Source organism: Poecile atricapillus, chromosome 3 (genome assembly GCF_030490865.1).
Source record: "Poecile atricapillus isolate bPoeAtr1 chromosome 3, bPoeAtr1.hap1, whole genome shotgun sequence".
In the NCBI taxonomy this organism is placed as follows: Eukaryota; Metazoa; Chordata; class Aves; order Passeriformes; family Paridae; genus Poecile; species Poecile atricapillus.
The window spans coordinates 79,249,858-79,275,627 of NC_081251.1; the positions used below are offsets into that span (position 1 = coordinate 79,249,858).

A 25,770-nucleotide genomic window follows, 5' to 3' on the forward strand; every position below is an offset into this window, starting at 1 on the left:
CCCTGGATGATTTTTCAATTCAGGCGGCTTAGTTTCCTTCGTACCAACATCCTGGAATGTGAAAAGAGATGTCATGGGGCAAGGTTTGCTTTTTATAAAAAACAAACAGAAGACAACAATCCAGCCAGTGTTTCAGTATATATATGGGTGTGTATATATATTTAGGGGAGAACCACATTTTTTGTCTTGGCCCTCAGAGATAGAAGAGGTCTGATGGAAGAGTACCAAGTAAGAACTTAATGTTCAGCCTCAGTTTAACTCTGGGAGTGTCTTCCTTCCATCTCTGGATAGAATAGAAATTTTGGTAGAATAAATGGATAACAGCTCCTTGACAGATAGGAGAGGTTGTTTGAGACAAGCATCTCTATTGGCTTTGGGATACTCTGGATACTCTGGAGTGGCCTCCTCTCCTTGGCAAAGGCCAGGCTGTCAGGATGACCTACTACCCTTCAGCTCTAAGGGAGATCAGGAGTTGGCTGATGGTTCCTCAGGCCTTTGTTTGTTGCTCTTGAGTGGGTGGGACTACCTCTCCTTATGTATGGCCACTGGGGAGTGATGTTCCTTGAATGACCCAGTACATTAAAACCTGATATTCTCTGGAAACACAGTGCTTCTTGCAGTGCTTCTCTGAATTTTCAGGCTTCTGGCAGGGCTGACATCAGGGTTCAGGAGATCTGAAAAACCAAAACTTACTTAACATTTGGAAATCATCTGTAGGGCAATACCAATCTTCATTCCTTAATAATGTTGTTGTTGTTATTGTTGTAGCTATTACTTGCAACAGTAGCTGTTTGCCTTATTCCCTGATACACTCTACCACTCTTGGAACACTCACTAAGTGGAATCATAGCTCTGCTGTAGCTGGTGACAGTTACCCTCTCTTTATATTTGATTTTGTGTGGACCTCGATAGACTTTGCATATTGGAGTAACCTTGACTTGTAGCAGTCAATTGTGCACTACACTAGAGCATGTTATGCCTCGAGTTCCGTTCCCTGTGCTTGCTCACAGTCAGAGAATGATTAATAACTTGGTATAGTAGGAATGATGTTTCCATTTCATTGAACATGGTGTAAGAGTTACTCAAATAAAGTTATTTCAGATTAAGGACTTTGCTTACCTGTGTTTAGGGGAAGGGTTAATTTCCTGTTCATCACTATTGCTCTGGGAAACAATTTTGTGTATTGCATATAACAGGACTTTTCCATTTGTCCCACTTCAGTCGTAGAGGAGTGCACACAGACTCAGGTAGGGCACAGTTAAGCTGTTGGGATGGGATTCACCCCAGCTGCCTTTAGCTATCCCCAGGGTCTGTGCTCCTTTTGTAGTTGAAGGAAGGAAAAAAAGATAGAAGTGTTCATTCCAGGCTAATGTAGGTGAAGAGGAATTGCCTAATGGAAGTGCCTCTCTGTATTGACCATGCAAGGAATCTGGACAACTTGTGTGAACTCAGCACTTCTTATATGGAGGGCTAGAGTTGCTGAAACAAATTCATCAAGTCAGCGGCATATAAGTCTGACTGCTGAAAACATCACAGAACTCTCAGACTGTCTCTGGAATAGTCAAAAAGTATAATGCTGGATAGAGTGAACATTGAAAAAACCTCACTACTGCCATAGAATCATTAAGGTTGGAAAAGACTTCTTAAGATCAAGTCCAACTGTTAACCCAGCACCGTCCTGTTCACCAGTAACCCACGTCCCCAAGTGCCACATGTCTTTGAACACTTCCAGTGAGGTGATTATATCACTTCCTTGGGAAGCCTATTCCAATGCTCAACCACCCTTTCAGTAAAGAAAATTTTCCTAAGATCCAAACCTCCCCTTGGTGCCATTTCTTCCAGTCCCATCACTTGTTACCTGGAAGAAGAGAAATTAAACAACCTCCTACAACCTCCTTTCAGTGGTTGTTTTTGGGTGAAATGTGCTTACATGGATTTCACTTTTAAACATTGTTTTAGCTTGATGGGATTTGTGAAATAAAAATGGCCAACTGCATATATGTTTGGGCTTTTTAAAAGTTTGAGTAGTGCAAAGCAGCACCCAAGCCAGACAAAATAAAGACTAAAACCTCAGTAAATCAGTTCTGATTAAATCTCATAAGAAAATAAAGTAGCTGCCAGGAAGAACTTGTGTTTTCACCAGTTAATTATACTCTACATGGAAAAACTGCAATTTTGTTTCCTCACTGTTGCATAACAGCAGACATGAGTGTGGTAATTGTATCTGTTCAGTGTGTATCTCCAGGGTGTTGTGTGCTCTTGCAGAGAACAGTGTAACGCATTCCCTTAATTTTTACCTCTTCCCCTCCTCCCTTTTGTTTTGAGGGTCCTAGAAGTATAGAAACGCCCTTCCTCTTCCAAAAGAAGTGAGAACAAGGCAACAGTAGATTGACATGAAAAAAACAGCACTTTTGCAAAAATTCTTTTAACAACTCTTGCAGAATATGTCTCAGAAACTATACAACAATGAGAGAAATGAAATGGGGAAGGAATTATATACATACCTACAATTAGAAGTTTTAAGCAGCATGCTGCAGTTTGTAACACAGCGGGAAAGCATGGCGGGGCAACATCTTGTTGCTTCAGTGAGTAAGAACTCCATGATTGCAGGAGAGATTTTGTAAAAAGCATTTTATTTTCTTGGAAGAAGCTTCAAGAGTGAGATAGGTGAAAGAGAATGAAAACAAAAGCTTTATTTTTGTGATATTGTTTCTCTCTGGGTTATAATTTTTTGTGCTTTTGTGTGCAACACTTACTGACAACATGTAACAAATAAGGCATTGGGACCCTACTAAGCAGCTAGCAGGACTAGACCAGGATGCCTTCTGTCTTCAAGCAATGCTACTTATACATAGCTAGAAATATTGGGGCCAGGTGAGAAAACACAGTCCTATGCATTTTCCTGTTGCATGGTGACCTGTATTTCTAGTCTTCACAATGGTATTTTTAGGACAATTTGCAACTAGAAGTACATAGAACTTGGTGTCTGTTCAAAGCAGAAGCATTCTGGTTGGTACTTGTGGATAGTTGTAAGAAAGTGGAATCTTGTATTTTACAATTATTAACTGACATCTACTGGATAATTGCTGGCTATAGGTGGAGCTGGTAGGGGGAGCAGCAACAGCCCTGCAGATATTGAGAAGCCAGGGAATGAGGCAGAAATAATCTAAATCCAAGGAAAACCATTTTAAATTGTATAGCAGTAGGAGAGACTTGACTTCAACGCTGAACTATTTGAATTGCAGCTCCTTCTGAAAAAGAGATATCCTTATGTGATTCATATTTCATCTCCAAGTCTCTGGTGAGAGGCTCTCTTTCTTTGCCTTTGTGTGCCTCTTCTCTGTGTTGCCTCTGCAAAGATCAGGCCAGAAAATACAGAACCTTGTTTTTCACCATTTTTTGACTCATCTGCTCTGTGCCATCAGTGCTGTGGTTCAAAGACTGATGTGAAGTAAACAAGTCCGGACTTTTCTTTACGGACGTAATAGAAGTTTCCAATGGAAAGTAGCTTCACACCTAAACTTTAAACAGGTTCTTCTTTCATGTTGCATTTCTTAGCAACTCTATCCTTTGCTTGAAGTGAGAGGGTTGGGTGATGGAGCCACATACCTGATGGCAGTAACCAAAGCAGTTTCTGTCAGGCGTCAGTGTATGTAAGGGAAGAAATCTTGTGCAATGAGTGGCAATATGACAGTTCCCTAAAGTCCTTTTATAGCAGCTCATCTTCCTGAAATGAGAAGAGGTCATTGGAAGGTGTTATTTGTCAGATTGGAAGAGCTAAAAATGAAGCCTCTGACAACAGTGGTTGTCACCAGCTTCTGTGTAATAAATGAACTTGTTATACACGCTCCAAACACACATACACATTTTTACTGAAGCAACAGCTTTTCATAATGTAGGAAAGTAGTCAAGTGCACAGATTACCATGCAAAGCTGTTTATCTCATGAAAACCTTTAACAAGTTTCAAGCACTATTTCTAGCCTTACGTTCTTAAGAAAAGCAAGATGCTAGGAAATCTAAAATGCACTCTAGGCTTTTAATATGGGAGTAATCTTTTACTGAGGATGTTGGTGTTTGGCCATATGACTCTAAAATCCAAAAGACTGCTTTGAGTTAGCCAAATTGACAGTATAAAGCATTCCTTTACAGATTCTTTTCCAAAATACACTGTATAGATAGTACAATACAAAAGATAGTATTTACTGCAAAACTGAGAAGGAATTCTAAATAAATCTGACTTTTTAATTTATTTATTTTTTTAATTCTAGGTAGCTCAGTTGTCTTGGATTGAAAAGAAAGTAGCTGCTGCTCTCTTTGGGACTCCACCAACTTCAACAGTAGAAGAAGCATTGCAGAATTTCCTTAAGGTAAGTTCTAGCCAAGGGTCTTCCTGTGTTGCTGTGTACCAGCTGTTATATATGAGTATTGTCAAGATGTCTGTTCAATAGACTATGTTCAGTAGCTATAAATTCAGGGCTCTTCTAAACACCACTGAGCTTTCTATAATTTTTTTTATTTTTTTTTATTTTCAGTTTTAAAATTAGTTTGGACATGAGTGGTTAGCACCTTACTTTTCTTTATTTAGTTTCAGGAAATTCTCTAATAATTGCCATAGTTAATAGTTATTGAATTGAATGTGATATGGATATAGATTAGTTACATATGCTTTTGAAACAAATCATCCATAGCGATAGTGATAGTTGCTGATTTGCCTGTTTCTGCAAGAGGGTTGACATAGGCAAGGAAAACTTTGACATTGTGATGTTTCTCTTTTTTCTGATCTGAAACTTTCTTCCATTGAATTTCGGTAGAAGCCTTTCTTTTTGTGGAGATGAAATGACTCTTGTAGTGAAGTAGAGAAGGAAGCTCTGTCACATAGGTTGCCTCATGTTCCTGGGCTTTCTATTTGAACACAGTTACAAGAAAATACCACATGGATAAAAGAAATCTATCTTTTAGCACTTTCCATATGAATAATTTCTGCTTCTGGAGCTCAAAAGCATACAAGCTTTTCACATGACTGGATTCAAAGCATAAACTTCTATCATTACAATTACTTTCAGAAAGTTTTTCAAAGAAATTGGACAGGCATATTTTCCTCACTATCAAAAATACTTCTTTTCTGTGTTCTTAGTCTATTTAAAGATTGAATTATTTCCTGAATTTTAGACAGTACCATCTTCCCAGTTTAAGAGATTTTATCTTGAAGGTCAAATTCCAAAAGTGGTAGAAATAATTTGAAACATTCGCTTTAGCTTCAGGGCATTTTGTGGTTGGCTGCAGTGTGGCTGTGGTTTTAAGTAATTTTCAGCAACAAAAATCAAATTACTGTCTAAAAGACAACTGTTTGGGTTTCTTTTTCAGTTGTTTGATTCTACACAATTGTGGTGAAAGCAACATTGTTTTGGTCCAAGGATTACAACTACTATAAATTTCACTGATGTAGTTTTTCTCTCCCAAAAGCTGTTTATTGATTAAAAGATGCTTCTTCATTAGTAAATAATTAGTAAGGGTTTTACTCATCTTGCAAGCTTCTATATCCTTGGTTTGTTTTTAAAAAAAAGACATTATTGGAATTTTTTAATTACCTGAATTTTTCAGAAGAAGAATATTTGAAAAGAAAGGTGAACTGAGAGCTAGACGATAAGAGTCTGTGGAGGAGAAATAATTACAAAATTTAAAATTTTAAATAAGTAAGTTTTAAATTTTAAAATTTACTTATTACACAAAGTGTGAATGGTCAGTTGCTTTCTTATTTCTTTGATGAGGAAATAAATATGAATAATCTAGAGACAGTGGTATCTTTAAACCTACCCGGTGAATGAATCCAATAGATCTTGTACAGAATGACCCTAGATCTTCACAGAGCGCTTAGGGAGAGAGGAGAGCAAGTAGTACAGAACATTTTTATGTGTTCACTATCAGCATCTCATGTGCCTGGTTTAGGGTTTGAGTTTTGTATTTTCTTGGTTTTTTTATTTTTTTTTTTTTAAGTGCTACTAAACAGTTTGCATTACACAGAGTAGGGATGATTCTGTCTGATGTTTGAGGAAATGTAATGCATTGCTAAAAATGTTATGCAGACCACATAAATCTCATCACACAAGTTTTATGTCTATTCTCTTTCCTGTTTTTTGATTATTTAGGCAGAAGAAATGCATCCAGGATATTCCAAATGCAATTATGTGTATTTGGCAAAGGTAACCAAGTTCTTTTAAAAATAATGATTTGTAGACTCTGGTGTTCTTACAGTGGTCTGATTGGAAACAAAATGTTTTTTCTTTTCAGTGCTATAAAGATCTTGGCCAGAAAAACAATGCACTGAAGTACTGTGATTCTGCACTGTCAATTCTCTCAGTTACTAATGAGGTGGGTATTGAGAGTGATAACTTGTTCCCTTGTGACTGCTCTCTTGTCTTTGGCATCCATTACTGCACTGCCGGTAACAACATAATGTTTCAGTTTTTCCTCCGAACACAGAACATTCCTTTTCCCTTCACTCTAGGCTGGCTCATTACAGTTGTCTGTATCAACAGCTTTAAAAAAAATCTTTGTTTGGGAAACTGTCATGGACTTGTCTGTATCAGAAATTGAATTGTACTCTTTGTAATTCAACCCACTTCATTAGATCATCTTAAGCATAAGCAGTTGGGTGTGTCACTCTAGCTGTGCTGAAATTTTGCCGCAGACCTATGTCTTTCTCAGTTGAAAGCACTGTGAATTTTTGTCCTAAAGTCTCTTTCTCTGCTCCTGAAAGCCTCTGGTTTGTGATTCTTGTCAAGGGCAGTATGTTAACTACAGCAGAGGCAGACGGGTTATTCAAGATTGGCTTGTCTTCAACCACAGGGCAGTTAAGGAGGCACAGTTCTTGAAGTCACATCTGTTGGCATATTGTTTGTTCTGAGAGATTACTAGATTCTTCTTGAGGCCCATTAGAATATTTTTGGTATGTGGACACAAAATTTCTACAAATATTTGAGATATTTTAAGTTGTTTAATTTCTCAAATATAAACCAAGTCATGGCAAGAAGCTTCACTCTGTCTGATCTCATGTAGAAGCAAGTTCCATGACTGACCTATGACTGGAAACATCTTACCATCCTAGAGCATGACAAGTTCAAACCTGAGCTTTTTCAGCCTAAGGGACCCCCTCTGAGCACAGCAGATGTGGTATGGAGAAAGAGAGGTGATTCCTGAGAGAAATTGGCCCCATCCCATTTAATTCTTTGAAGTTAAGGGAAAAGACCATTAAATAACTCTGTAACTTGATTGACAATAAATGTGTGGAGCACTAACATGTTTATGTCAAGTGTTCCTGCTGGGAAGAAAGACCCCTGCATGCCTCACCAGCCGCTGCTCCTGGGTGGCCTAATTTTTGGCCCCAGTTATAGTATGTACCAGACATAAATTAAGTAATCATTGCTTAAGTTCAGTGTTTCTTCAAATATATATTGATACTGATTTGACATTAACAACGATTTCATTCTCCTTATTCTTTGCTTACTGTTAAAATATACCTTCAGCTTGCCTATTACAGAACATAGGAAAGGCTGCTATAAATTATCTGTTTAATATCCTATCACATTCCTGAAGTATCAGCAGACCTGAGAAGGAGAAGTAACCCTGAAGTGAGAGCAGGAATTCAAGAGGAGTTGGAGGGATAGGTGTATGTATTCTGGCAAGCAGGGTGGTGATGAGAATAAAAATTACACTGATTTGTAAACAGAACAGTGAGTGTCAAATGGGCCCCAAAAATCGTTTGTCCCTCTGAAAAGGACAAGACGATTTGACCTCTCCTGTTTTGACTAATTCTATAAATATCATGGATTCGTCTTCTTTGTCTTGTTTACTTGTGATGTGTTTTGAGTTAAATTTAGAAAAAAAGAGTCCAGAAGAATATGGCATTAGGGCAGTAGTATGTAATTCAATTTAAAAAAATCGACCAAGCACTCAGCTTCAACACAGGGTAAAAAAACCCTTTCAGTGCATGCTGAAAGAAATTACTGTGAAATGGAGATCTGGAACATGAACTCTGCTATTGCTGACTGTTACCTCAAATCCCATCTGAATTCGAATATTACATGTTGTTTTGGTTATTGTGTTACAGAAAGACTGTTACTGATTTTTGGGAAAACGTGTTGGAAGTGATCTGGTTCAGGGCTTGGGGCTGTATGTAGGAATAACATTTAGTGAGGTTAGTTTAAGAGGGGGAAGAGACTGTAATAAGACTGAAGAGGCATTGGGGAGAGAGTAATAAACAGATGCTAATAAAGTGCCTGAATTGACTGCAGCTCTGTAGAAGATGGGGTTCATGGTCTGAGAATAAAGCACAGGTCAGCAGCAGTCTGAGGATTTGTTTCTGTTTGCCACAGCTCAGGATCTCAAGGTTGTCAGCAGTGTGGTGTTTTGTCACAGTCATGTGAAACCCATCATTCCCAAGTGTAATCATAGTTTCTCATATGAGTTTTCTCTTTCTTGAAGCAGGGGAATTCCTTTATTGTTTTTAAATGTTGGCTTCTACTGAGAAACATGTATTTGTATAAAGGCATAAAATCAGGAGCAGACTGAGAGACAAAGTTGCTGGAAAGATGCCACATTGAGGAAATGTATAGTATTTCATGATACAAATCATCCCACAGAAAAATAATCATAGACAGTGGTTTACTTTTTATTGCTTCTGAGCATCCACAGTTTCCAGTGACTTCTGGAAACCAGAGGTGCTTGGCATCAGTAAAGTGGCCCATAGTTCATTTTAATCCGCAGGTCAAATTCTCAGCTGCTGTAACTCAGGACATGTCTTTGACACTTTTTCTAGGATTTATTTCATGTAACATTTTGAGTTAAGTGATATTATTTTTGTCTTGAATGTTGTGTCACATCCAAATATCCCTTCTGTGCATCTGTTGTGCCATTTACAGAATTTGTTTTAATTCAAGCGGTAAAGGGGTTTCCAAACATAGCTAATTCTTGTTAAAGGAAAAAAAATCAGATGGCCTGTTTCAGACTTATTCTGAATCTTAAAAAGGATACACAGCAATTATAAAAAAAGAAACAAGTTCTGATTAAGTGCATCCTGTAAATTAAGAATTACAGGAGGATTTTTAAAAATAGGACAGTTTTTAAAAATAGTTTGGCACATTTTTAACTTATCAGTCTATGCATTTTTTTATTTTAAAAGGAAATATATGAGATTTAGTTCAAATTACATCTGGAAAAACAAAGCTGATATTTCAGTGCAACATTAAAGACCTTTCTCTGTCCTCTCTAAACAAAAAGCCTCTGATGAATCATACAATCCTTCCTTGGCCATAAATAGTGTAAAGTGGTACTTCACTGCTGGAGGTGCATGGGACATTTAATTGTCCAGTTTTTCTCTGGTTGCTACCCAGGTGGATAACCTCAGGGTCCTGGGAAACACTTGCCCCTTCAGTAAAATAGATCCCAATGTTCAGGGCTGCTGTGAGTTATTGTTAAGTGCTTAACAGCTGCTCTGTTCCTCTAGTGGATGTTGCATTACCGTTACTGAGACTCATTACTTTGTAGTGTGCTCAAAGCCTTGCTGAGTGTGACTGCATGAAGGGCTGTTGAAACCAGATGTGGTGCACTATTGTGGTGGAACAAAATTACTTCTTTTAATTTGAAGACAAAAATGTAATTTAATTTTGAAATCATGAGTGCCTGTCTTGCATACAGAAAGACATAACAGGTCTGTGTGTGTGTGTATGTATGTGTATGGTTAAACACATGGTCCTTTGCTTGTAAGGGGAATAAAGCCCTAATTCCTTGTTTATAATAAAGATGATTGGAAGTTTTCAAAGCTGGAACTTGTAGAAATTCAAGTCTCAATGTAGGATTATAAAGTATAATAGTCACAGAATTATTTTTTTCTTGTGTCTGGAGATGAGCATGAGCATGACAATGAACTCTGTGCTTGTGTTGCACCACAAAGGAGTTAACAGCCTTGCAAAGAAAGAGATTAAAATTTCAAGGTTCTAGTCTCTATTTTATTCTCTATTACATTTTAAAAAAATTAATCTGAAAAGCAGTAGTTGCATTACAGAAAGTGTAGTCTTGGAAGAGATGAAGGCAGGAAAGTAGGAAAAATGCAAAGGAAATCTTTTTGCATTGAGTTGCTGGAAGTCTTATTTAAAATGTAGATAAAAACTTCCCTAAAGGTAAGAAAGTGTTTTACAAAATTATTGGTGATTTTGGGCACTCCATCCTTCCCAGTAATTAGAAATTATGGCAATTCAGGGTTGAAATTAACATGTGAGGGAGATTTAGATATTACAAAAATTCATGATTGTGGCATTCACTTCTTACAGGTGTAGAATGGCAGGAAGCAAAGACTTGTTAAAGACTGCCTTCAGCCACAGTGACATCTGAAACTCATGTGGAGGAGGTGATAAAAGTAATAATGGGCAGCAAAAATGGCAGAATGCTTACACAAGAATGCAGCTGCTGAGGAGAAATCATGCTCAGAATTTTCCTATGCTTTTTTTTACAACACAATAATTGATCTCCTTGGCTATAAATTTCATTTTTAGTATTGTCTATAAGGAAAAAATTGGGATGGGAGTTTAGAGTATAAACTTCAGCACCCATCAGCTGTTCTGTTCCAACAGACCATTTCTGTATTTGGATTTTTCAAGATTTTCTGAGAAATAACCACTCCAGCCACCATGGATTGGTCATATGAGCAGACCTTGTGATATTTCCAACAGATCTTATTTGAAGCCATTGTTGTAATCTGTCCTTCTAAGTAGGATTTTGAGGAGAAAAAAGTAATTTACTCTTGCTTTTAAAGTGAAGTTTACAAATTATGACTTGTTTTTGAAAAAAACTATCAATTGAAACTGAGTAATTTGGGCTAACCATATAAAAGTGTTCTTGTTTTCTCATCAACCAGAATATTTTCTTTTCACATCTTCAGATCAAATATGTCAGTCTTTTCAGAGAATATTTGTTGCTTTAGATTTTTTGCATTTTTTGCCTCCAAATGGCCAGCAAAAGTAAATGGTGTTTCAATTGAAAAATAATGGAAGTGTTCAGATTTGTGTTAATTTAGAATTCTGGACTATTGTTTTCCTGCTAGTAGTGTTTGTGGAGTTGAACAAGAATTTCCTAAAAGCTACCACCAACTCAAAGCTTAAAAAAACTATTGCTTATTTAGTGGTTTTGTATACAGTGAATGTGACTGCTTCAAGCTCAGGGAATACACTTTTTAAAAACTCTTTATAAAGGGATCAAATTTCAAACTAAAATTCGAGGGGAAAATGAGACATTTGTTAAAGAGTTGATAAAATAATTTGAGACTGTCCATATTTTACATTATTTTGCACTTCAAAGAATAGTCTATTTTTCTCTATCTTAGTGATCAGATCAATTTTCTATCTGCATGTTTTTGAAGTTCTTGAAAAAAGGTTTGTTTGCATTGTGTACTTATTTCTTCTCTCCCTCTGAAAAGTGATGAAGATGTTTTTTTGTGGTGTCACAGTTTCGTACATAAGAATGAAGTTTACCCTGATAAATACCAAGCTTATTATATTTAGTATTAAACTGACTATCACACAGTATTTGTTTCAACATCCTATCAAAGTTAACACTGTTTTAGTTTAGTTCTTAGTCCAGCAAGACTGGACAGCAGCCAGTTCCCCAAAGTATGGAGTGTGTCTGCTCCACTGGCATTCTGATGATGCAGGGGCAGAGAGGAAGAAGTATTCACAGAGGTGGTGGTGCACTCCAGGATTACAAAATAGATTGGTAAAATCCCATTTTGAATTTTTGTAGAGTAGCTGGGCCAAGTCAAACTCCTGGGATTTTAAATATGTTGTCTTGGAGGCAATATACAGGGTGAAGGAAAGCCTTGACAGGCACCTTTCTGAGGGGCCTGTAACGGGGTGTGATTGTGTTCAGGCTCTTTCATCAGAAAGAAAAGCTGTAGGTCCCATCATGGGAGAGGCAGCAGCCAGACAGAAAGAGGAGAATGTCTTGAACACCAAAGGCTCCACATTGTATACAATAGTAAAAGAAAACCAGATCATAGGGGAAGTTTAGTCTTACAAGCCAGAAAAGAACTAGCTGATTAAAATTTTACATGACTACTATTCTGAATTGTATTCTGATGTTTTGTAATTTTTCAACAGTAGTCCTTGAATGAGCTGAACTCTTTATTCATAGTCTTATGAGTTCAAAAGGGTATTTTTCCCTCCATTTGAAGTAATATCCAAAAATCTGTATTTATTGGCAGCTGCATATTTTAAAGCTGTGCTTGTCTTGATCCTAAAAGCCTTGAGAAGTTCTGGTTAGTCCCCAGAGAAGATAATGATGAGATGAAAGAACACAGAATGCCCCAGCTTGTGACATACATCAGTCACATAGAAGGTGGCACATAGATGATTGCATTGGTGTATTGCAATATTGAAGGAGAAACTGAATGGTATTACACAATCATTAGTGCACACTATAGTCACACCATCTGTGAGAATCTGTCAGGAAACTGAGAAGGGATAGGATAGCATTTATCTTTGTATGATTTATACCGTCCACAAGAACTATTGCTCTCTAACAACCCTTGTGCATGTTTGGGAGTCTCTTCTGCTACAGTCCAGGATTTCTCCTGGAGCTGTGAGGGAATGATACAGCTGTACCCAAAAGCAGGAGTGTCTCTCAGCACCTCATTGCTGTTACTGCATATCAGGCTACAGCTTTGGACCACCCTTGCAGCCCAGCTCATTTAATATACCATACTGCCCTGCTGACTTCAGTGAAACCCTACAGGATGCATGTCAGCTTGGGATTTGGCAGTGGTTGCACACAATTATGTTTTCGTTGGCTGGTGTAACCATTTTGGTTGTGGTCATGGGGGTGTATCGTTCTCTGTTGACAGTTGGGACTTTGTCAACAAGTGCACACATGTGCAGGGCCTGGGTTGAGTGTGTTAGCACATAAGGAAATAATTAACAGAGATGGAAGGTAAAATCATTATCTTTCTGTCTTGGCTTTAATTACCGTTTAATTTTTATGTGCACATTTATGTGTAACTCTCCACGTATATGTATCAGTAAATTTTTTTCAGCAAAAATGAACTGTCAAAATGTGGACTACTTCCAGTTAAGCCAACATTCCCTTTTTCCCACCAGCTCTCTCTTCCTTCTTGCTCTTGTTTTCAACTCCCTCTCTCCCCTTGTTCAGTCCCTGGCCTCCCAGGTCTTTTTTTCCTGTGCATATCCCCTGTGAATGTTGAAATATAAAAGTAAAGCAACAAAATAGGAATAAGGCGAAATGTAGTCCCTGACCCTGTAATTTGAATACCTTTTGTGTAGCAGTTTGCAGAACATTTTGAACTCATATTCAACTCTGAAAATTATATAAGGGGTGTTTAATAAATGTAAGCCTTGACAGTAGAAAGACAAGGTTGAAAATGGCTCAGTCAGTGCTGAACTAAGCCTCAGGGTGAACAAATGGGACTGACGCAAATATATTGCATTCCTCCTACAGCTTGCAGCTCGTCTTCTGCTTGCTACACTTTAAAGAGAGAGTCTGCTGTCTGGAGAAAAAAAATAAAGCAAAACAAAAAAACCCAAAGCAAAGCAAACAAACAAAGCCCAAAAAAAAACCAACAAAAAAACCCCAAACCTGGCCTTATTGTTCATTTTTAGAAAGTCACAGGCCCAGAAATCAACAAGGAAGAGAGTTGGCCCCTGATAAGATTTATGGCTTTTTCTTTCCATTAGCAGCCAAGCTTTGGGCAATAATGAAGTTTTCACCCTTAGAACCAGAAACTAGTACACTGAACAGAGTTGTGGCTTCTCTCTCCTTTTAGCATGACACACCTCTTGGTCTGGAAGGACTCTCTCCAAAGGTGACATAATAGTTCCCTTCACTGTCCATTCTCAGCTTTGTTTTTAATGCCATTACTGATTTTTTTCAATGTTTTTGCTGTACAAGTTCTTATGGACTGGTAGCTGCTGACTCAATTAATGCAACCCATTAAGCGGTTTGCAACAATAATTCCTGCTTTAACTGATGCAGTCTTGTTTAGAACTGGCAAACCAGAGGAAGAATGCTTTGCACGTTTGCAGTTTCTTCTCCAGACAGCTCTTACAGCAATCATGGGTTTGTTCCATTCTTTTTCCTAAGCCCAGAGGAAGATTCAGGGAAGATTGCCCAATGTTTCTGGACCTTTGCAACTTGCAAAGCTCATTGCCCAATATAATCCTTTACTTCTAAAGACAGAGACAATTATCCAAAGTTTTTGAAGATAAATTTTTAAAATGCTGTATCCTGTAAAATGAGTAGAGTATCCCATCAACTCATGAAATGCTGAACTCAATTCAGATATGAGAAAACTTGCATCTTAATAATTTTCAGCTTAGAAAACTGTCTTAAGAGTACAACCAGATACAATGAAACTTTTCCATTTCTTATTAGCATGGGACAATATCTGTCTTTTTACTTATTTTATTCAATGGAGTTTAGAATCATTTTCATAAGTTGACCAGTGTCAGTACAGAAAAGTGTGTATTTTCCCTGAAATAAGGGAAAACTTTGAATTTTTCAGTTTTTGTTGAAAGCAGTGATATGGTGCTCCAGGCAGCTTGTAGTGATGTGGAGTTTAAGGAGTGCTCAAGGCCGTATGACATTTCCTTCTGTTAGAGTATTTTGGCAAGATCTTACTGGCTTTGCAGTGTGTGCCTTTTAAGGCCTCTGATAAATGATTAGGCAGATAGTTTAGCCTATTGTTGCCAGTAGGAGTAAGGCAGTAACTCCAAGAGAAGTGTCCAGCTAATGTATTAATGCCTTAATCCAGACCAATAATATGATGTAGTTTGACATGTCTGGCATATGGTTTCTATCATCTCAATATTCTTCTCTGTTCCTCCATGACATTATAGACAACTAACCAAAATAAAGAGAAGCAGGAATTTCTTCACCCATAAAATATATTCTAAAATGTTCTGTATTTTGTTCCAGCTCTTTGGTTGATTGGGTGATCTGAAGTTTAGTGATTACTTCACTGACTGTCTACAGTATTTTCTTTCAGAATATCCTGTGGCATTACCATTACTGGTCCCTGTCATTAGCAATACTTACACGAAATCTGTGCTGTGCAGGCACTTTTCACTTGCACTGTTAAATATGCATGGATGCATGTGTTGGGTGTTTGGAATCTTGCGAGCCTGCAGGCATGAGGTGCTGACATGTTAGATGTGTAGTTTTAAGCTAAGATGCATTTTGCAAGCTAGAAGTTTTGCAGCAGCAGCTAAAGGAAGATTATGTCCAGGGGACATTTAAAAATAACTAGAATAATGGAGGTTTTGTACCGTGGTTACATGCTTATATGCATGTGCCCTTTTCCAAGCAGATTATACATGGAATAGCCAAAATATGTGTCACTGACTACCTGTGAGACAGTCTTAGGCCTGGCTTAGGTTTAAAGCCCCATGCAAACTGTGCACTTAAAACATTGGCCTAAAAGGAGCCTTTTCCTGCTGCCCTAGGAGCACAAAGTAGTGATAGCTCTGAGCACAGCAGGTCACTAGTCTCTTGCTCCCACATTGGCCCCATTCTGCTGTAAGCCCAGTAGCACAGGCAGAGCTCCGTCTGGGAGATAATGAGGGTGCAGTCAGCCCATGGTGGTTATTCCAGGTAGGTATGGCTGTATGCACTGAAAACACAATCTAACCTATGTCATTAATTACATTTCCCAATGTCTTCTTAGTTGCATAATAAATCATTAGCAAACATTATAGAACATCTTTAGAGAAACTGCATGTGGTCAGGATGCAAGATTATGGCAGGTATAAGGCAAGGCACTACTTTATGCAAAGTATACCAATGAAAGGTGTATCCCAAGCTGAAGGGCTTACTGGTCTGCTGAAAAGGCTATTTGTGGGCTATCATTTTAAGTGCTTAAACAGAGCTGTAAAGGGAGGGCTGCCATCTGGCTCTTGTTTTCACTTCAAACTCTATTTTTGTATTCACTGATAAATTAACTTACTATGCAGTCTTTACATTTTGTGACTGTTGCAGTTGTATGTTATGTCTGTTGTTAGTAAAGAAATGTGGGTAGGCACGTATTAGGCAAATGAAGGGATTTATCTTCTCTAAGTTGATGCATGGTTGTCTGTTTCTTTCAGGATAAAGAGGCCCAGAAAGACTTAGAGGCTTTACTTCTTACACTGAAGCTCTGATACTACGTACTTTTAACTCTTCACACTGTAATAAAATTGCAAAACTAAAATGAGAATCTACAGTGACTGGAAACTGCGGGTGAATTTCAGCTAAATCAGTGGAAAAAGAGTCATTGATTTTGGTTGGATTGGATCATGGCCTTTAAGTGTATGGTGATTATGATATTAAAATAATACATTCATTTTTGATTATTTATAATCTTGTACTGAAGTTTAATTTTAGACTTCTGACACTGTGAGTCTGATTCTCTGAACATGAAGTCCACTGCTAGCAATGGACCTACTGGGGGTTAGAATGCAAAAGGAATAAATCTCACTCTTCAAAAGATTAATCAATTAGTACATGATGCCAGCATAGAACTGTGTGTAGCATAAACAAACAAAAAATGTTTCTATAGTAAATTATATTTATATCAACTAATTTACACAGATGTGTACAGAAGAAAATCATGAATATGTTTACACATTTCTCTACTCTTAAAAAAGTTACAGTCTTGTTGAAGTTAAACAAAGCTGTTGCCGCAACAAAGCTCTTTTTACTTTAAACATATTGTTGGTTTTACAAAGAAATGTGAAAATTTTATAAATTAAATATTATAATTTATTTGTTGCATCAAGTACAATATTAAAGATCAGACCAATTAAATGAAGTGGTTAGATTAATCTATGACAGCCGTGATGTTTAATGGATTTGTATCAGGACCTCCATGAAGTTGGTGAAGTCTGACTATCTTTGAAGAGTTGCCTAATGTGGTTTCATCAGAGTGTCTTTGGAGAATCTTCTCCAGCATGTGTCCATCACTAACCTTTTATATCATCTATGTAACATAATCTGTACATAAAAATAGACTACCAAAGACCTACTGCTTCTGTCTGTTTTGGACAGCAGTGTTTTCAATAGAATGTAGCAGATAGGGAAAGAATTTCCATTCACCACTGGAGTGATCCAGAATACACCAGTCTGTAGAAGAATAGAGGTCAGTTGTGATTGACTTTTAATTCAGGATCTTAATCTAGATGCAGGGAGTGTACCTGAAAGAAGTAGGCATTTCTGTTAAAGAACATAGAATTGAGTAAAGACAGCTAAATGTTCCCTTGATCTATTCAATGTGTAAAATAATGTGGACCACTTTATGGTAAAGACAGGGAGATCCTCACAAATTGAAGTATGCATAATGTTCATCCTGTGGAAGAACGGTTTCTATTTGTCTCAATTCAAGAGTTCTTTTTTTTTTTTAATACATAATTTCAGAGAAAAGGGAAAATACTATGAAAGATTAATCCTAACCGTTCGTTCTGTGGCAGAGTGTTGTGATTCACACAGAGTAACTGACTTGTGAATGGGGAAGTGGGAAAGGTGACACATTGTGATTTTGGTAAGCGGCTGTTGGTAAAGTCTGGTTTTGGTCTTTTCATAGCCAATGCAGGAAGCATTGTTTAAAAGAGTCTATGAGAGTGATTTGCACTTAGGGTTGTTGTTAACAAATCAGTCACCTAGGAAGATGTACTAAGGAGGCCTTTACTGACATCAATTTTATGCTAATTGATATCCTTTATAAAATAAATTGGATTATGCAATAGATACTTCATTTACAAGTAATTATTGGTGATAAAAGCTGAAAATGTATTGGAGGAACAGATTAGAACAAGAAGTTACTTATATTAATTACTGAAATTACATCATGTAAGTAGGATTTACTTCATTAAGGGCAAATATAAAGTCTTGAATTGAAGTAATTAACAGAAAGAGACTGGAGACCAGGCTAGTTGCAATTCTATGGAAGAGGACTTGGAAAATGCAGATTCCAGTGAGTGGCAAGTTAATCATGGGTCAATAATGTTATGTTTTTGTGAAAAAGCAAATTTCATACTAGACTGAATAAATAAACATTCCCCATTAAATTCACATGAAATAACCTTTTATCTAATTAGGCCTAATATGTTCTAATGAGGTCTGAGCTAGTATAGTGTATCTGGTTTCAGGCACCCACTTGAGGGAGGTTGGGGCTAACTGGAAGGAGTCCAGTGGAGAGAAAGACAAGAAAGATGACAGTGCTAGACAACATTATTTTGCTTGTAGAACATGAAAGAATTTGGTGTGTTTAGTCTGCAGGAGCAAGGACTAAAGGAGTATTCACATTTGTAAAATGTTTTTGCCAAGAAGACAGTAAAAAAGAACCCCAAAGCTTGTTCTCCAAATTCCCTATTCATAGGATGAGAGGGAATAGCCTACCTTCAGATTAGGCATTGGGAGAAAATAATCCTGATGGTAACTTTACAAAGCCCTGCAATATATTCCCTGAGAACATTATAAAATCATTTACTTAAGTTTTAGTATAAAAGTTCAATCAGATTTCATACATTGGCAGTGTTTCAGGCACGGTTCATCCTCTGGCAGAGGTTGGACTAGATGACTTTGTAAGATCCCTCCTGGCCTTGCTGACCCTGGGGAGTGCACAACTCCAGCTCCCAATGAGCCATAGGCATTCCTGCAGGGGTTCAGGAGTCTGTGTCTGCACACACTGGCTCAGCATTTGGGCCCAGACTACCAAATGAGTTTGTACTCTGAAGTATTTATCAGCGTGTTTCAAGACTTGAATTTAAAGATATGCATCATGACTGCCATTGACCATTTATTTAATTGTGGTTTTAATCCACATGGTTACATTTTAAAATAAATTTATTATTTTATAAATGAAATTACTGATTTTTCTTTTCAGCCTTCTGAATTAAGCTCATTATTCTGTTTTAATTTTTACTCATTACTAGTGTATGTGTGGAATTACAAATTTACGTCTGTGAGACAAAAGGCTGGGCCTTTTTTTTTATTTCATTCTAAATTGTGTTTAGCAGTTTGCAGAAATATTAATCACACAGGTAAGAAACAGCTAAGATATTTTGTACTTTTAAAAGTTTTTACTAATTAATATGCATGAGCATTCTCAAATTTTTTGTTTCTGATTTGCTAATCTGAGAACTTTTAAAATTGAAGGACATTCCCTAGATTGTTCCCTAATTACTCTTTGTAATAAAGCTTTTGCATTTAGTTGTAGGCTCTGGCTATCTGTTCTGTTGTCATACCAGCTGGAGAAAAAGCAAGCATAGCTCCAGAGGGCCATATGTTTTCTTTTTTGTTTAAAATATCCACAAGCAGACAGTCACTTCCGTAGTTTTGTCTCTGTGGAGGAGCTAGGTTCTGTGATTCTGTATTAACCCCCTGCGGGTTTGAAGCCCTATGGAGCAGATGGGGATGCAGGCTTCCTGAAGCCACAGGACCTCTTTCAGTTCTTCTACTGTGGCATCTCTTGTTTGGTCTCTGCTCCAGTACATACACTGCAAATCCTCTGTGGTAATTTGTCTCTTTACATATGTGATAAAAAGTGAGCTTGGGGGCCTGGTACCAGGATTTTTGTGTTTCATTACAGTTAAAACAGCTAGTTCTGCAGTCCATGATATGGAGGTAAGTTTTATCTCTTGTGGTGAAGCTAAGGCTTCTGTCACCGATCCTAATCCCTCTGCAGTTGTCCCTCTGCAGCCCACAAAGCATGGGATACATTTTTTGTAGCAATGGCACAGACACATCGTGGAAATGGTGACAGAGATAACCCTCGCATACTGCTTTGTTTAGAGCACTGTCTTTTCTTCTGCAGAGTCAGGGTGAGATATGCATTTCTGTGTAGTAATATCAATACAGCGACTTCTGCAATCAGTTAGACAGCTGTCCACCAGTGGTGTGTAGCTGATGATCTAGCAAAGAAAGTGACAAGTCCTATGTCCAGTTCCGTTTAAAAAAACCCAAACTTCACCTAAATCCATGTCTACAATTCTGTTTTTATAGTAGTAAAAGCCTGAACTAAAAAATAAACAAAAAAATATCCCCCAAACCAAAAAAACAACACTGAAACCAAAGCAACAACAAAAGAAATGCAATGAAGAAATGGGTACCAGAGATCCAGCCATGTTGAATGCAAACATAGCAGCTTATTTGGATCTACTTATCTTCAGCCATTACTACTATACCACATTCTATTTGAAGTACCTAAAACTGTAGGGAGGTATTATGGATTCCAGCAAGATTGGTGGGTTTGCTGGAATTTTCCTGGACATTCTGGAGGTTAGTTTTGTGGTGTTTTTTTCAGTGGGCATAGTAGTGTGTTACATCTACTCCAAATCAGAAAGTCTTGTAATAATGTGAGAAAATTGTATTGCTGCATTCATCCAGTGCAGACTCAAGAAAGAGTGGCTCTGGAGGGCCAAGACTATTATTTGCTCTTTTTTTCTTCTGCACATAAGGTTATATTCTTATTTTCCGGCACTTCTCCTTCTTACAGGCTTCCAAGTTCCTTGGAGAAGAAACAAATCAAACTGTCTTGACAATACAAAAAGAAGTAAGCGTTTCTGGCCCTGTCTATGTTTGTGTAACCCATGCATGTGTGATGCTGGGAAATGAAGCACTGGAACTAAGAATGTGAAACATTAATTTTTATTTTTTTTTTAGGAAATATTTTACTCATTTAAATAAACAACCAGTTACTGTAGAAGTATCTGTGGGATCCAGTGCAAACTTGAATATGAATAATCTGAGCTCTGTGCATGGCAGTGCTGCTGACCCATGATGTGACTGTGGGGTTAAGCTACTTAGCTACATACCCAAGTTACACACACGCAAACACCCTCTGTCCACTCTTCATATGTTTTGTTTATTAAGATTAGCTGTGAGCTGGTTTGAATGGCCTATGTGTATAAGATAAAAATAGAGCCACACAATATTTACAGGGAATATTGTAACCTAAACATGTGTCAAGGTTATGGGCATGAATATGGATGGGCTTTTTCCAAACCAAGTCCAGGTTTCTGATTCATGGTAAAGGTAACCAACATGGCTGTTGAAATTGCAGTCTCTAGGGAGAAATGTTCTTGTTCATTCTTCAGAAAAATGTGGCACATCAGCAAAGTGGATTCAGCAGTTTACTTGTGTATTCCTAATCTTGGAAGAGAATAGTTTATGAAGAAATGAAAATTCACTTGTAAAGCTGACTGTGGCTCTGGGTTAAGGATTACTGCTTTGAAGAATGTTAGGCCAGCTTACATAGTGCCCTATAAAATCATATGTGAAGTCTTAAAATGGTAATAAAATACATGTTTTTCAAATTAGAGCAGCAGAATACATCTAATGCAACAATTCTAAGTGCAACAAGGGGTTCATACAAAAGCACTGCTAGAATATGTGTGTTGATTTTAATGCCACCAGTGTATGAGTATTGGCAGTTTCAAGCACAAGCGTTCCTGGTGCCTTCACCATGAATCCCTGACCAAGAATTACCAGTGCACACTGTCACAAAAGACCGTAATTGAGTGTGTGATCCCACAGTCATTTGACATCTTAGTTTTAGAAGTGTTTTTCTTACAGAAGACTAGTTTTGTGTGATTTGTCCTGTGACATTTTGGTGCCATTAAGAGCATGGCAACACGGCCTCTGGACATCAGTGAGTCCCAGGCTTTGTTCCAGGATGAGATTTTTAAAAGTACCTGCATGACCTTGTGTGACGTTTTCTTCTGCACATCCTTAGCGCTCAATCCAGCTTGTTCCAGCGGTGCACTGCTTTCATCCACCTTTACAGCCAGTCCTACATGTCTGAACAGGCTGATTCAGGAAATGAGAAAGCAGGTATTTTCAGATGTCATGGGGGAAATTCAGAACAATAGATCAAGAGGGAAAAAAACCCCAAACTACTTGACCTGGACCTGTATGGTCGTTTGAGCAAAACTTTTAATTAGTTGTCCACCATACATGATTTGTCTAAAGGTCATTAGTTTATTTTCTCTAGAGGGGGAATTTTGTGATTACTCTAGCCTATTGCACACCACAGAATTTTTCCTCCCTCCCACAACTTATTTCCCTATCTGAAAAAAGTTGGGCTGACAAGGCTTCTTTCACCCATGAGGATGGTTTGAAATAAAACATAAAAGAAAAACACATGGGGAACACACAGAGCAATAAGTTGAAAAATAGCCTTCACTTTTTAGGCATCTTTTACTCTTTCGATCAGCTGTCAAAATGCTGTCAGGGAAGATGAAGCCTTGGGAAGCATTTATGCCGGTCCCAGGCTGGTTTGGAGCACATGGAAAGCCCACACAGTTGTGTCTGCAGGCACACAGCTGTACCTCTGGCACTGAAGTGTGTGAACAAGTGCCCCAGCTGGTGAGCAGCAGCCAGCCAGGCAGGAGAGGCAACACACCTGGCTGAGCAACGAGGACAGCGACCCTGATGAGGTTCAGGCGGGCCCTGGCAGCGGGGAATGGGCACATTCGGTGTGTGAGCAGTGCCTAAGCGTCCTTTGGGGAGGTGTGCCGGTGCCTCAGGAGCTGTGTTGCTGCAGGAGGCTGGCTGGACCTGTGGGCGCTGCTGGCCTGGAGGCGAAGGAGGGGTGAGTATGTGCTCCGTGGGGTATCCAGCTTCACCCTGCTGTGTCAGGAGCAGTGTGTGTGGGATACGTGTGGTGGGTACCGTAATGGTGGGTGTTTCACAAGCCTGCCTGTCTGCTTGTGGCTCAGGGTGGCGTTAAGTTAAAAGAGAAAATCTGGAAGCTGTCCCTTGGCAAGCTAACCGAAGGTCGGCAGGATTTGGTAACTCCTGTGGGAAGGCATGTTAAGTCTTGGGCCTGTAACTACAGGTCTTGTACTACGTGCAAGACTTTCTTCCGCTCGGGGCTTTGACTGCCCTCAGGCTGCCATGAGACCTGAGGGGATGCTCCAGGGCTCTGCCACTACCTTGTGCTGTGGGGCACTACTGCAGTGGCAAGTGATAGTGAAGGAAAAATGGTCGTTTCCTATTTTCCTCACTTCAAAAGATGCGTTTGTTCGTGTTCACCAACTTGAATTTATATGGAAAAATACAAGGCAGAAAAGGCAGTTCAAATGCATTGCCTGTAAGCTGTCGTTTTCCTGTGGTAAGAGATTGTTATTGTTGAACATGCGCTCAAATAAAGCGAGGACACCAGTGTGAAAACATTGCTGTGGCTGGGGTTTGTGGGGTAGGATGTATTTTAACTGCCAGTAGTTTATTCCATTTCTTCCATAACTGGTTACAGGACTCAGTTAAAATCCCCCCGACAGCCCTGTAGGCAGCCTGTGGTGGGTGTGAGGCAGCGAGCAGGGCTCTGTCTGCAGCGCTCTGCGTGCCATGTCCTTCCTAAATGATGGGGGGGTGTGGTGGTATTTAATCCTTAAATTCAGGCTAGAGAAGGAACTTAAATTAAGGAGCTTTTCCTATGTCAAACCATGGGCAGCAGAACAGAAGCAAATGTTTAGTGTGTCCACAGTGGTACTGACTGAGGGCAAATAGGCTGACTGGGTTCAGCTGCACTGCAACCCCACTGGATTTGCTGAGGCAGGATTGCTATGGATCCTGTCTGGTTTTGAATGCAGAATTGTAATAGCATGAGCAGAAATTGTGTGGAGACCATAGCTTGTGTGTTTGGGTGTATATACATACAAAAATATTTGTGTGGATAGATATATTCATAAGTTTAATTGAAGAGTTAAAAGTATCTATAATTTGCTGTGTTTTGTAGTTTCAATAACCAACTTGATTACTTTGTGAACTTTTTTGAAATTTCTATCTACATGTGAAGTGAAAACTTGAGAAAGACTCTGCCTGCACATCCTTTTATATCATAACTTTTAAATGCAGAGTTAAAACATGAGAGGGAATTACCACAGCACACAGTTGGACCTCCCTCTGAGAGGAAAGACTGGAAAAATACCTGTTGAACACAGGATACCTTGTGTGCTGGAGAGGAAATGCTAGATGATAACCCTTCAGGCTCATCTTTATATAGAGCAGTTAGTTCCCAATGGAAGTCTCTTATGTGTTCAGTTTGGGCAGGCAGATGGTAAAGAAAAAGGTAAAATACGCTGTAAATTAATATATTAGCTTCCTTTGCTTTGCCTTCTCCAAACTGAGAGCTTGTGAGCTCCACGAATGGGTTACTGAGTCAGTAGGAATCAACACATACTCTACCAACCTTTAATCTATCATCTGGATGATGGTTCCCAAAACATCATATCTGCTTCCAGGGAGTCTGTGGCTGAAGGGGAGGATGAGGAGGAGGGGAGAGCTTTATGTGTTGAGGTGGGATTTTGTCTTTTGAGGGTGCTTTTTTGTAAGTAAGGATTATGGTTTGCAGAGAAGTGCTCAAGGAGGATTGTACCCATCTTTGGTATCTCTTTGGTTTCCTGAACTCAGTACTTGTTCACCAAAAAGTGAAATAAATCCTGTAGGAGTGGGGAGGGGAAAAAAATTTCAGGCAAGGCTGAAGCTGTTTTAGCTCTTAAGTGTGTGGAAACTGAAGTGTATCCCTGAGCGGCTCCTGCTGAGATGCTAATAACTGGTGCACTCACCCCTATTACACTGAATCTCTCCCAGTTTTTGTGCCAAAAAGAGCGGTATTTTCAGTCATATTCCAAGTAAGGAGAAGTCAAAATGTAACCCTAAACCAGTGAGCTTTAGAGGCAGCTTTGCAGGGGCTGTGAAGTGCTTTTTTTGCCAAGTGTATGGGCAGAACTTTAAGCAGGAACCACAGGCCTGTCAGTAGGTTTGACCTGAGACAGACCTATGACCAGAAGGAAAAGTATCCATAAAAATTAAACCTGCAGCAGAGCTGTGTACATCTCCAGGACTTCAGTTTCCATGTGTTTTGACAAATTCTGTTTTATTATGTTGATTTTCTGTGACTCCTCCTCTCTCGAGCTGGCTTTGATTTTTATTCTGATTTATCTGATGCTTGGCAGTCAGAAACAGAGGAATTTGGAATCTTAGTTCAGCATTTTATTTCTTCACTGGTATCTTCATTACTATGTACAGCCTCCAAAATATTTAATGCTTAGTGCATACAGTATGTACAACTGAGATGGGGTAATGCAGTGTTTACTGAGTTACTCGGTCATACTTTTAATTATGTACCTGTTTTCTCAGATAGGGTCCCTTCTCATCTCTAGGGGCAGCTTTTGCAACTGAGTGGAACATCTCTTTTTTTTTTTTTTTTTTTGGAATCTTATAAAAGCTGCAAATTTTTGCACCAGATATGTGGGAAACTGCAGTCAGTTTCTCAATACAATTAAAATAAAATACAGGTGATGTGGAAACTTGGGTACAAAGCAACCCAATTGCTCAAATCCACTTTTTTTTCCAATGAGATAATAGATTTTCCAGTTGTTATTGACAGAAAGATATATCTCATATTCAGACAGGTTGAGTAATTCTTGATATTGCAGGCATCAGGGCAGCCTTGGAGAAACTCATGGTCTTTCAGCACAGATGGAATTTGCTGTTAGATTTTTCACATCACAAAAGCTGCAGTTTCTAAGCTGCTGTAAACTCAAAGGATGGGAGGAGCTAACAGATTTTGTGGTGTAGGAAAGAAAACAGTTTTCCGCACAATGTTATCATAGTGATAATACAGTAAGAACTTAAGAAAAATATATTAATAGCAGAATGAATGTGCTAGCTTTGAGTTATATTTTTCTTAATAATTAACCCCTGTTTTCCCTCGTGAAAGTAACTTTAATGTT

At 38.5% G+C, this 25,770-nt stretch overlaps 1 protein-coding gene across 5 annotated transcripts in view; it reads left to right on the forward strand.

Moving 5' to 3' along the window:
- The window catches only part of RMDN2 (regulator of microtubule dynamics 2), a 55,549-nt gene extending 38,685 nt beyond the window's left edge, over positions 1 to 16,864 (forward strand). For all 5 annotated transcript variants that reach the window (XM_058834587.1, XM_058834588.1, XM_058834585.1 and 2 more), the window contains 4 exons: positions 4,270 to 4,368; positions 6,148 to 6,201; positions 6,290 to 6,370; positions 16,144 to 16,864. In XM_058834587.1, the coding sequence (XP_058690570.1) occupies positions 4,270 to 4,368; positions 6,148 to 6,201; positions 6,290 to 6,370; positions 16,144 to 16,197 (288 nt within the window). In that variant the 3' untranslated portion in view covers positions 16,198 to 16,864. The remainder of the gene's footprint in view (positions 1 to 4,269; positions 4,369 to 6,147; positions 6,202 to 6,289; positions 6,371 to 16,143) is intronic.
- The last annotated feature ends 8,906 nt before the right edge of the window (positions 16,865 to 25,770 follow it).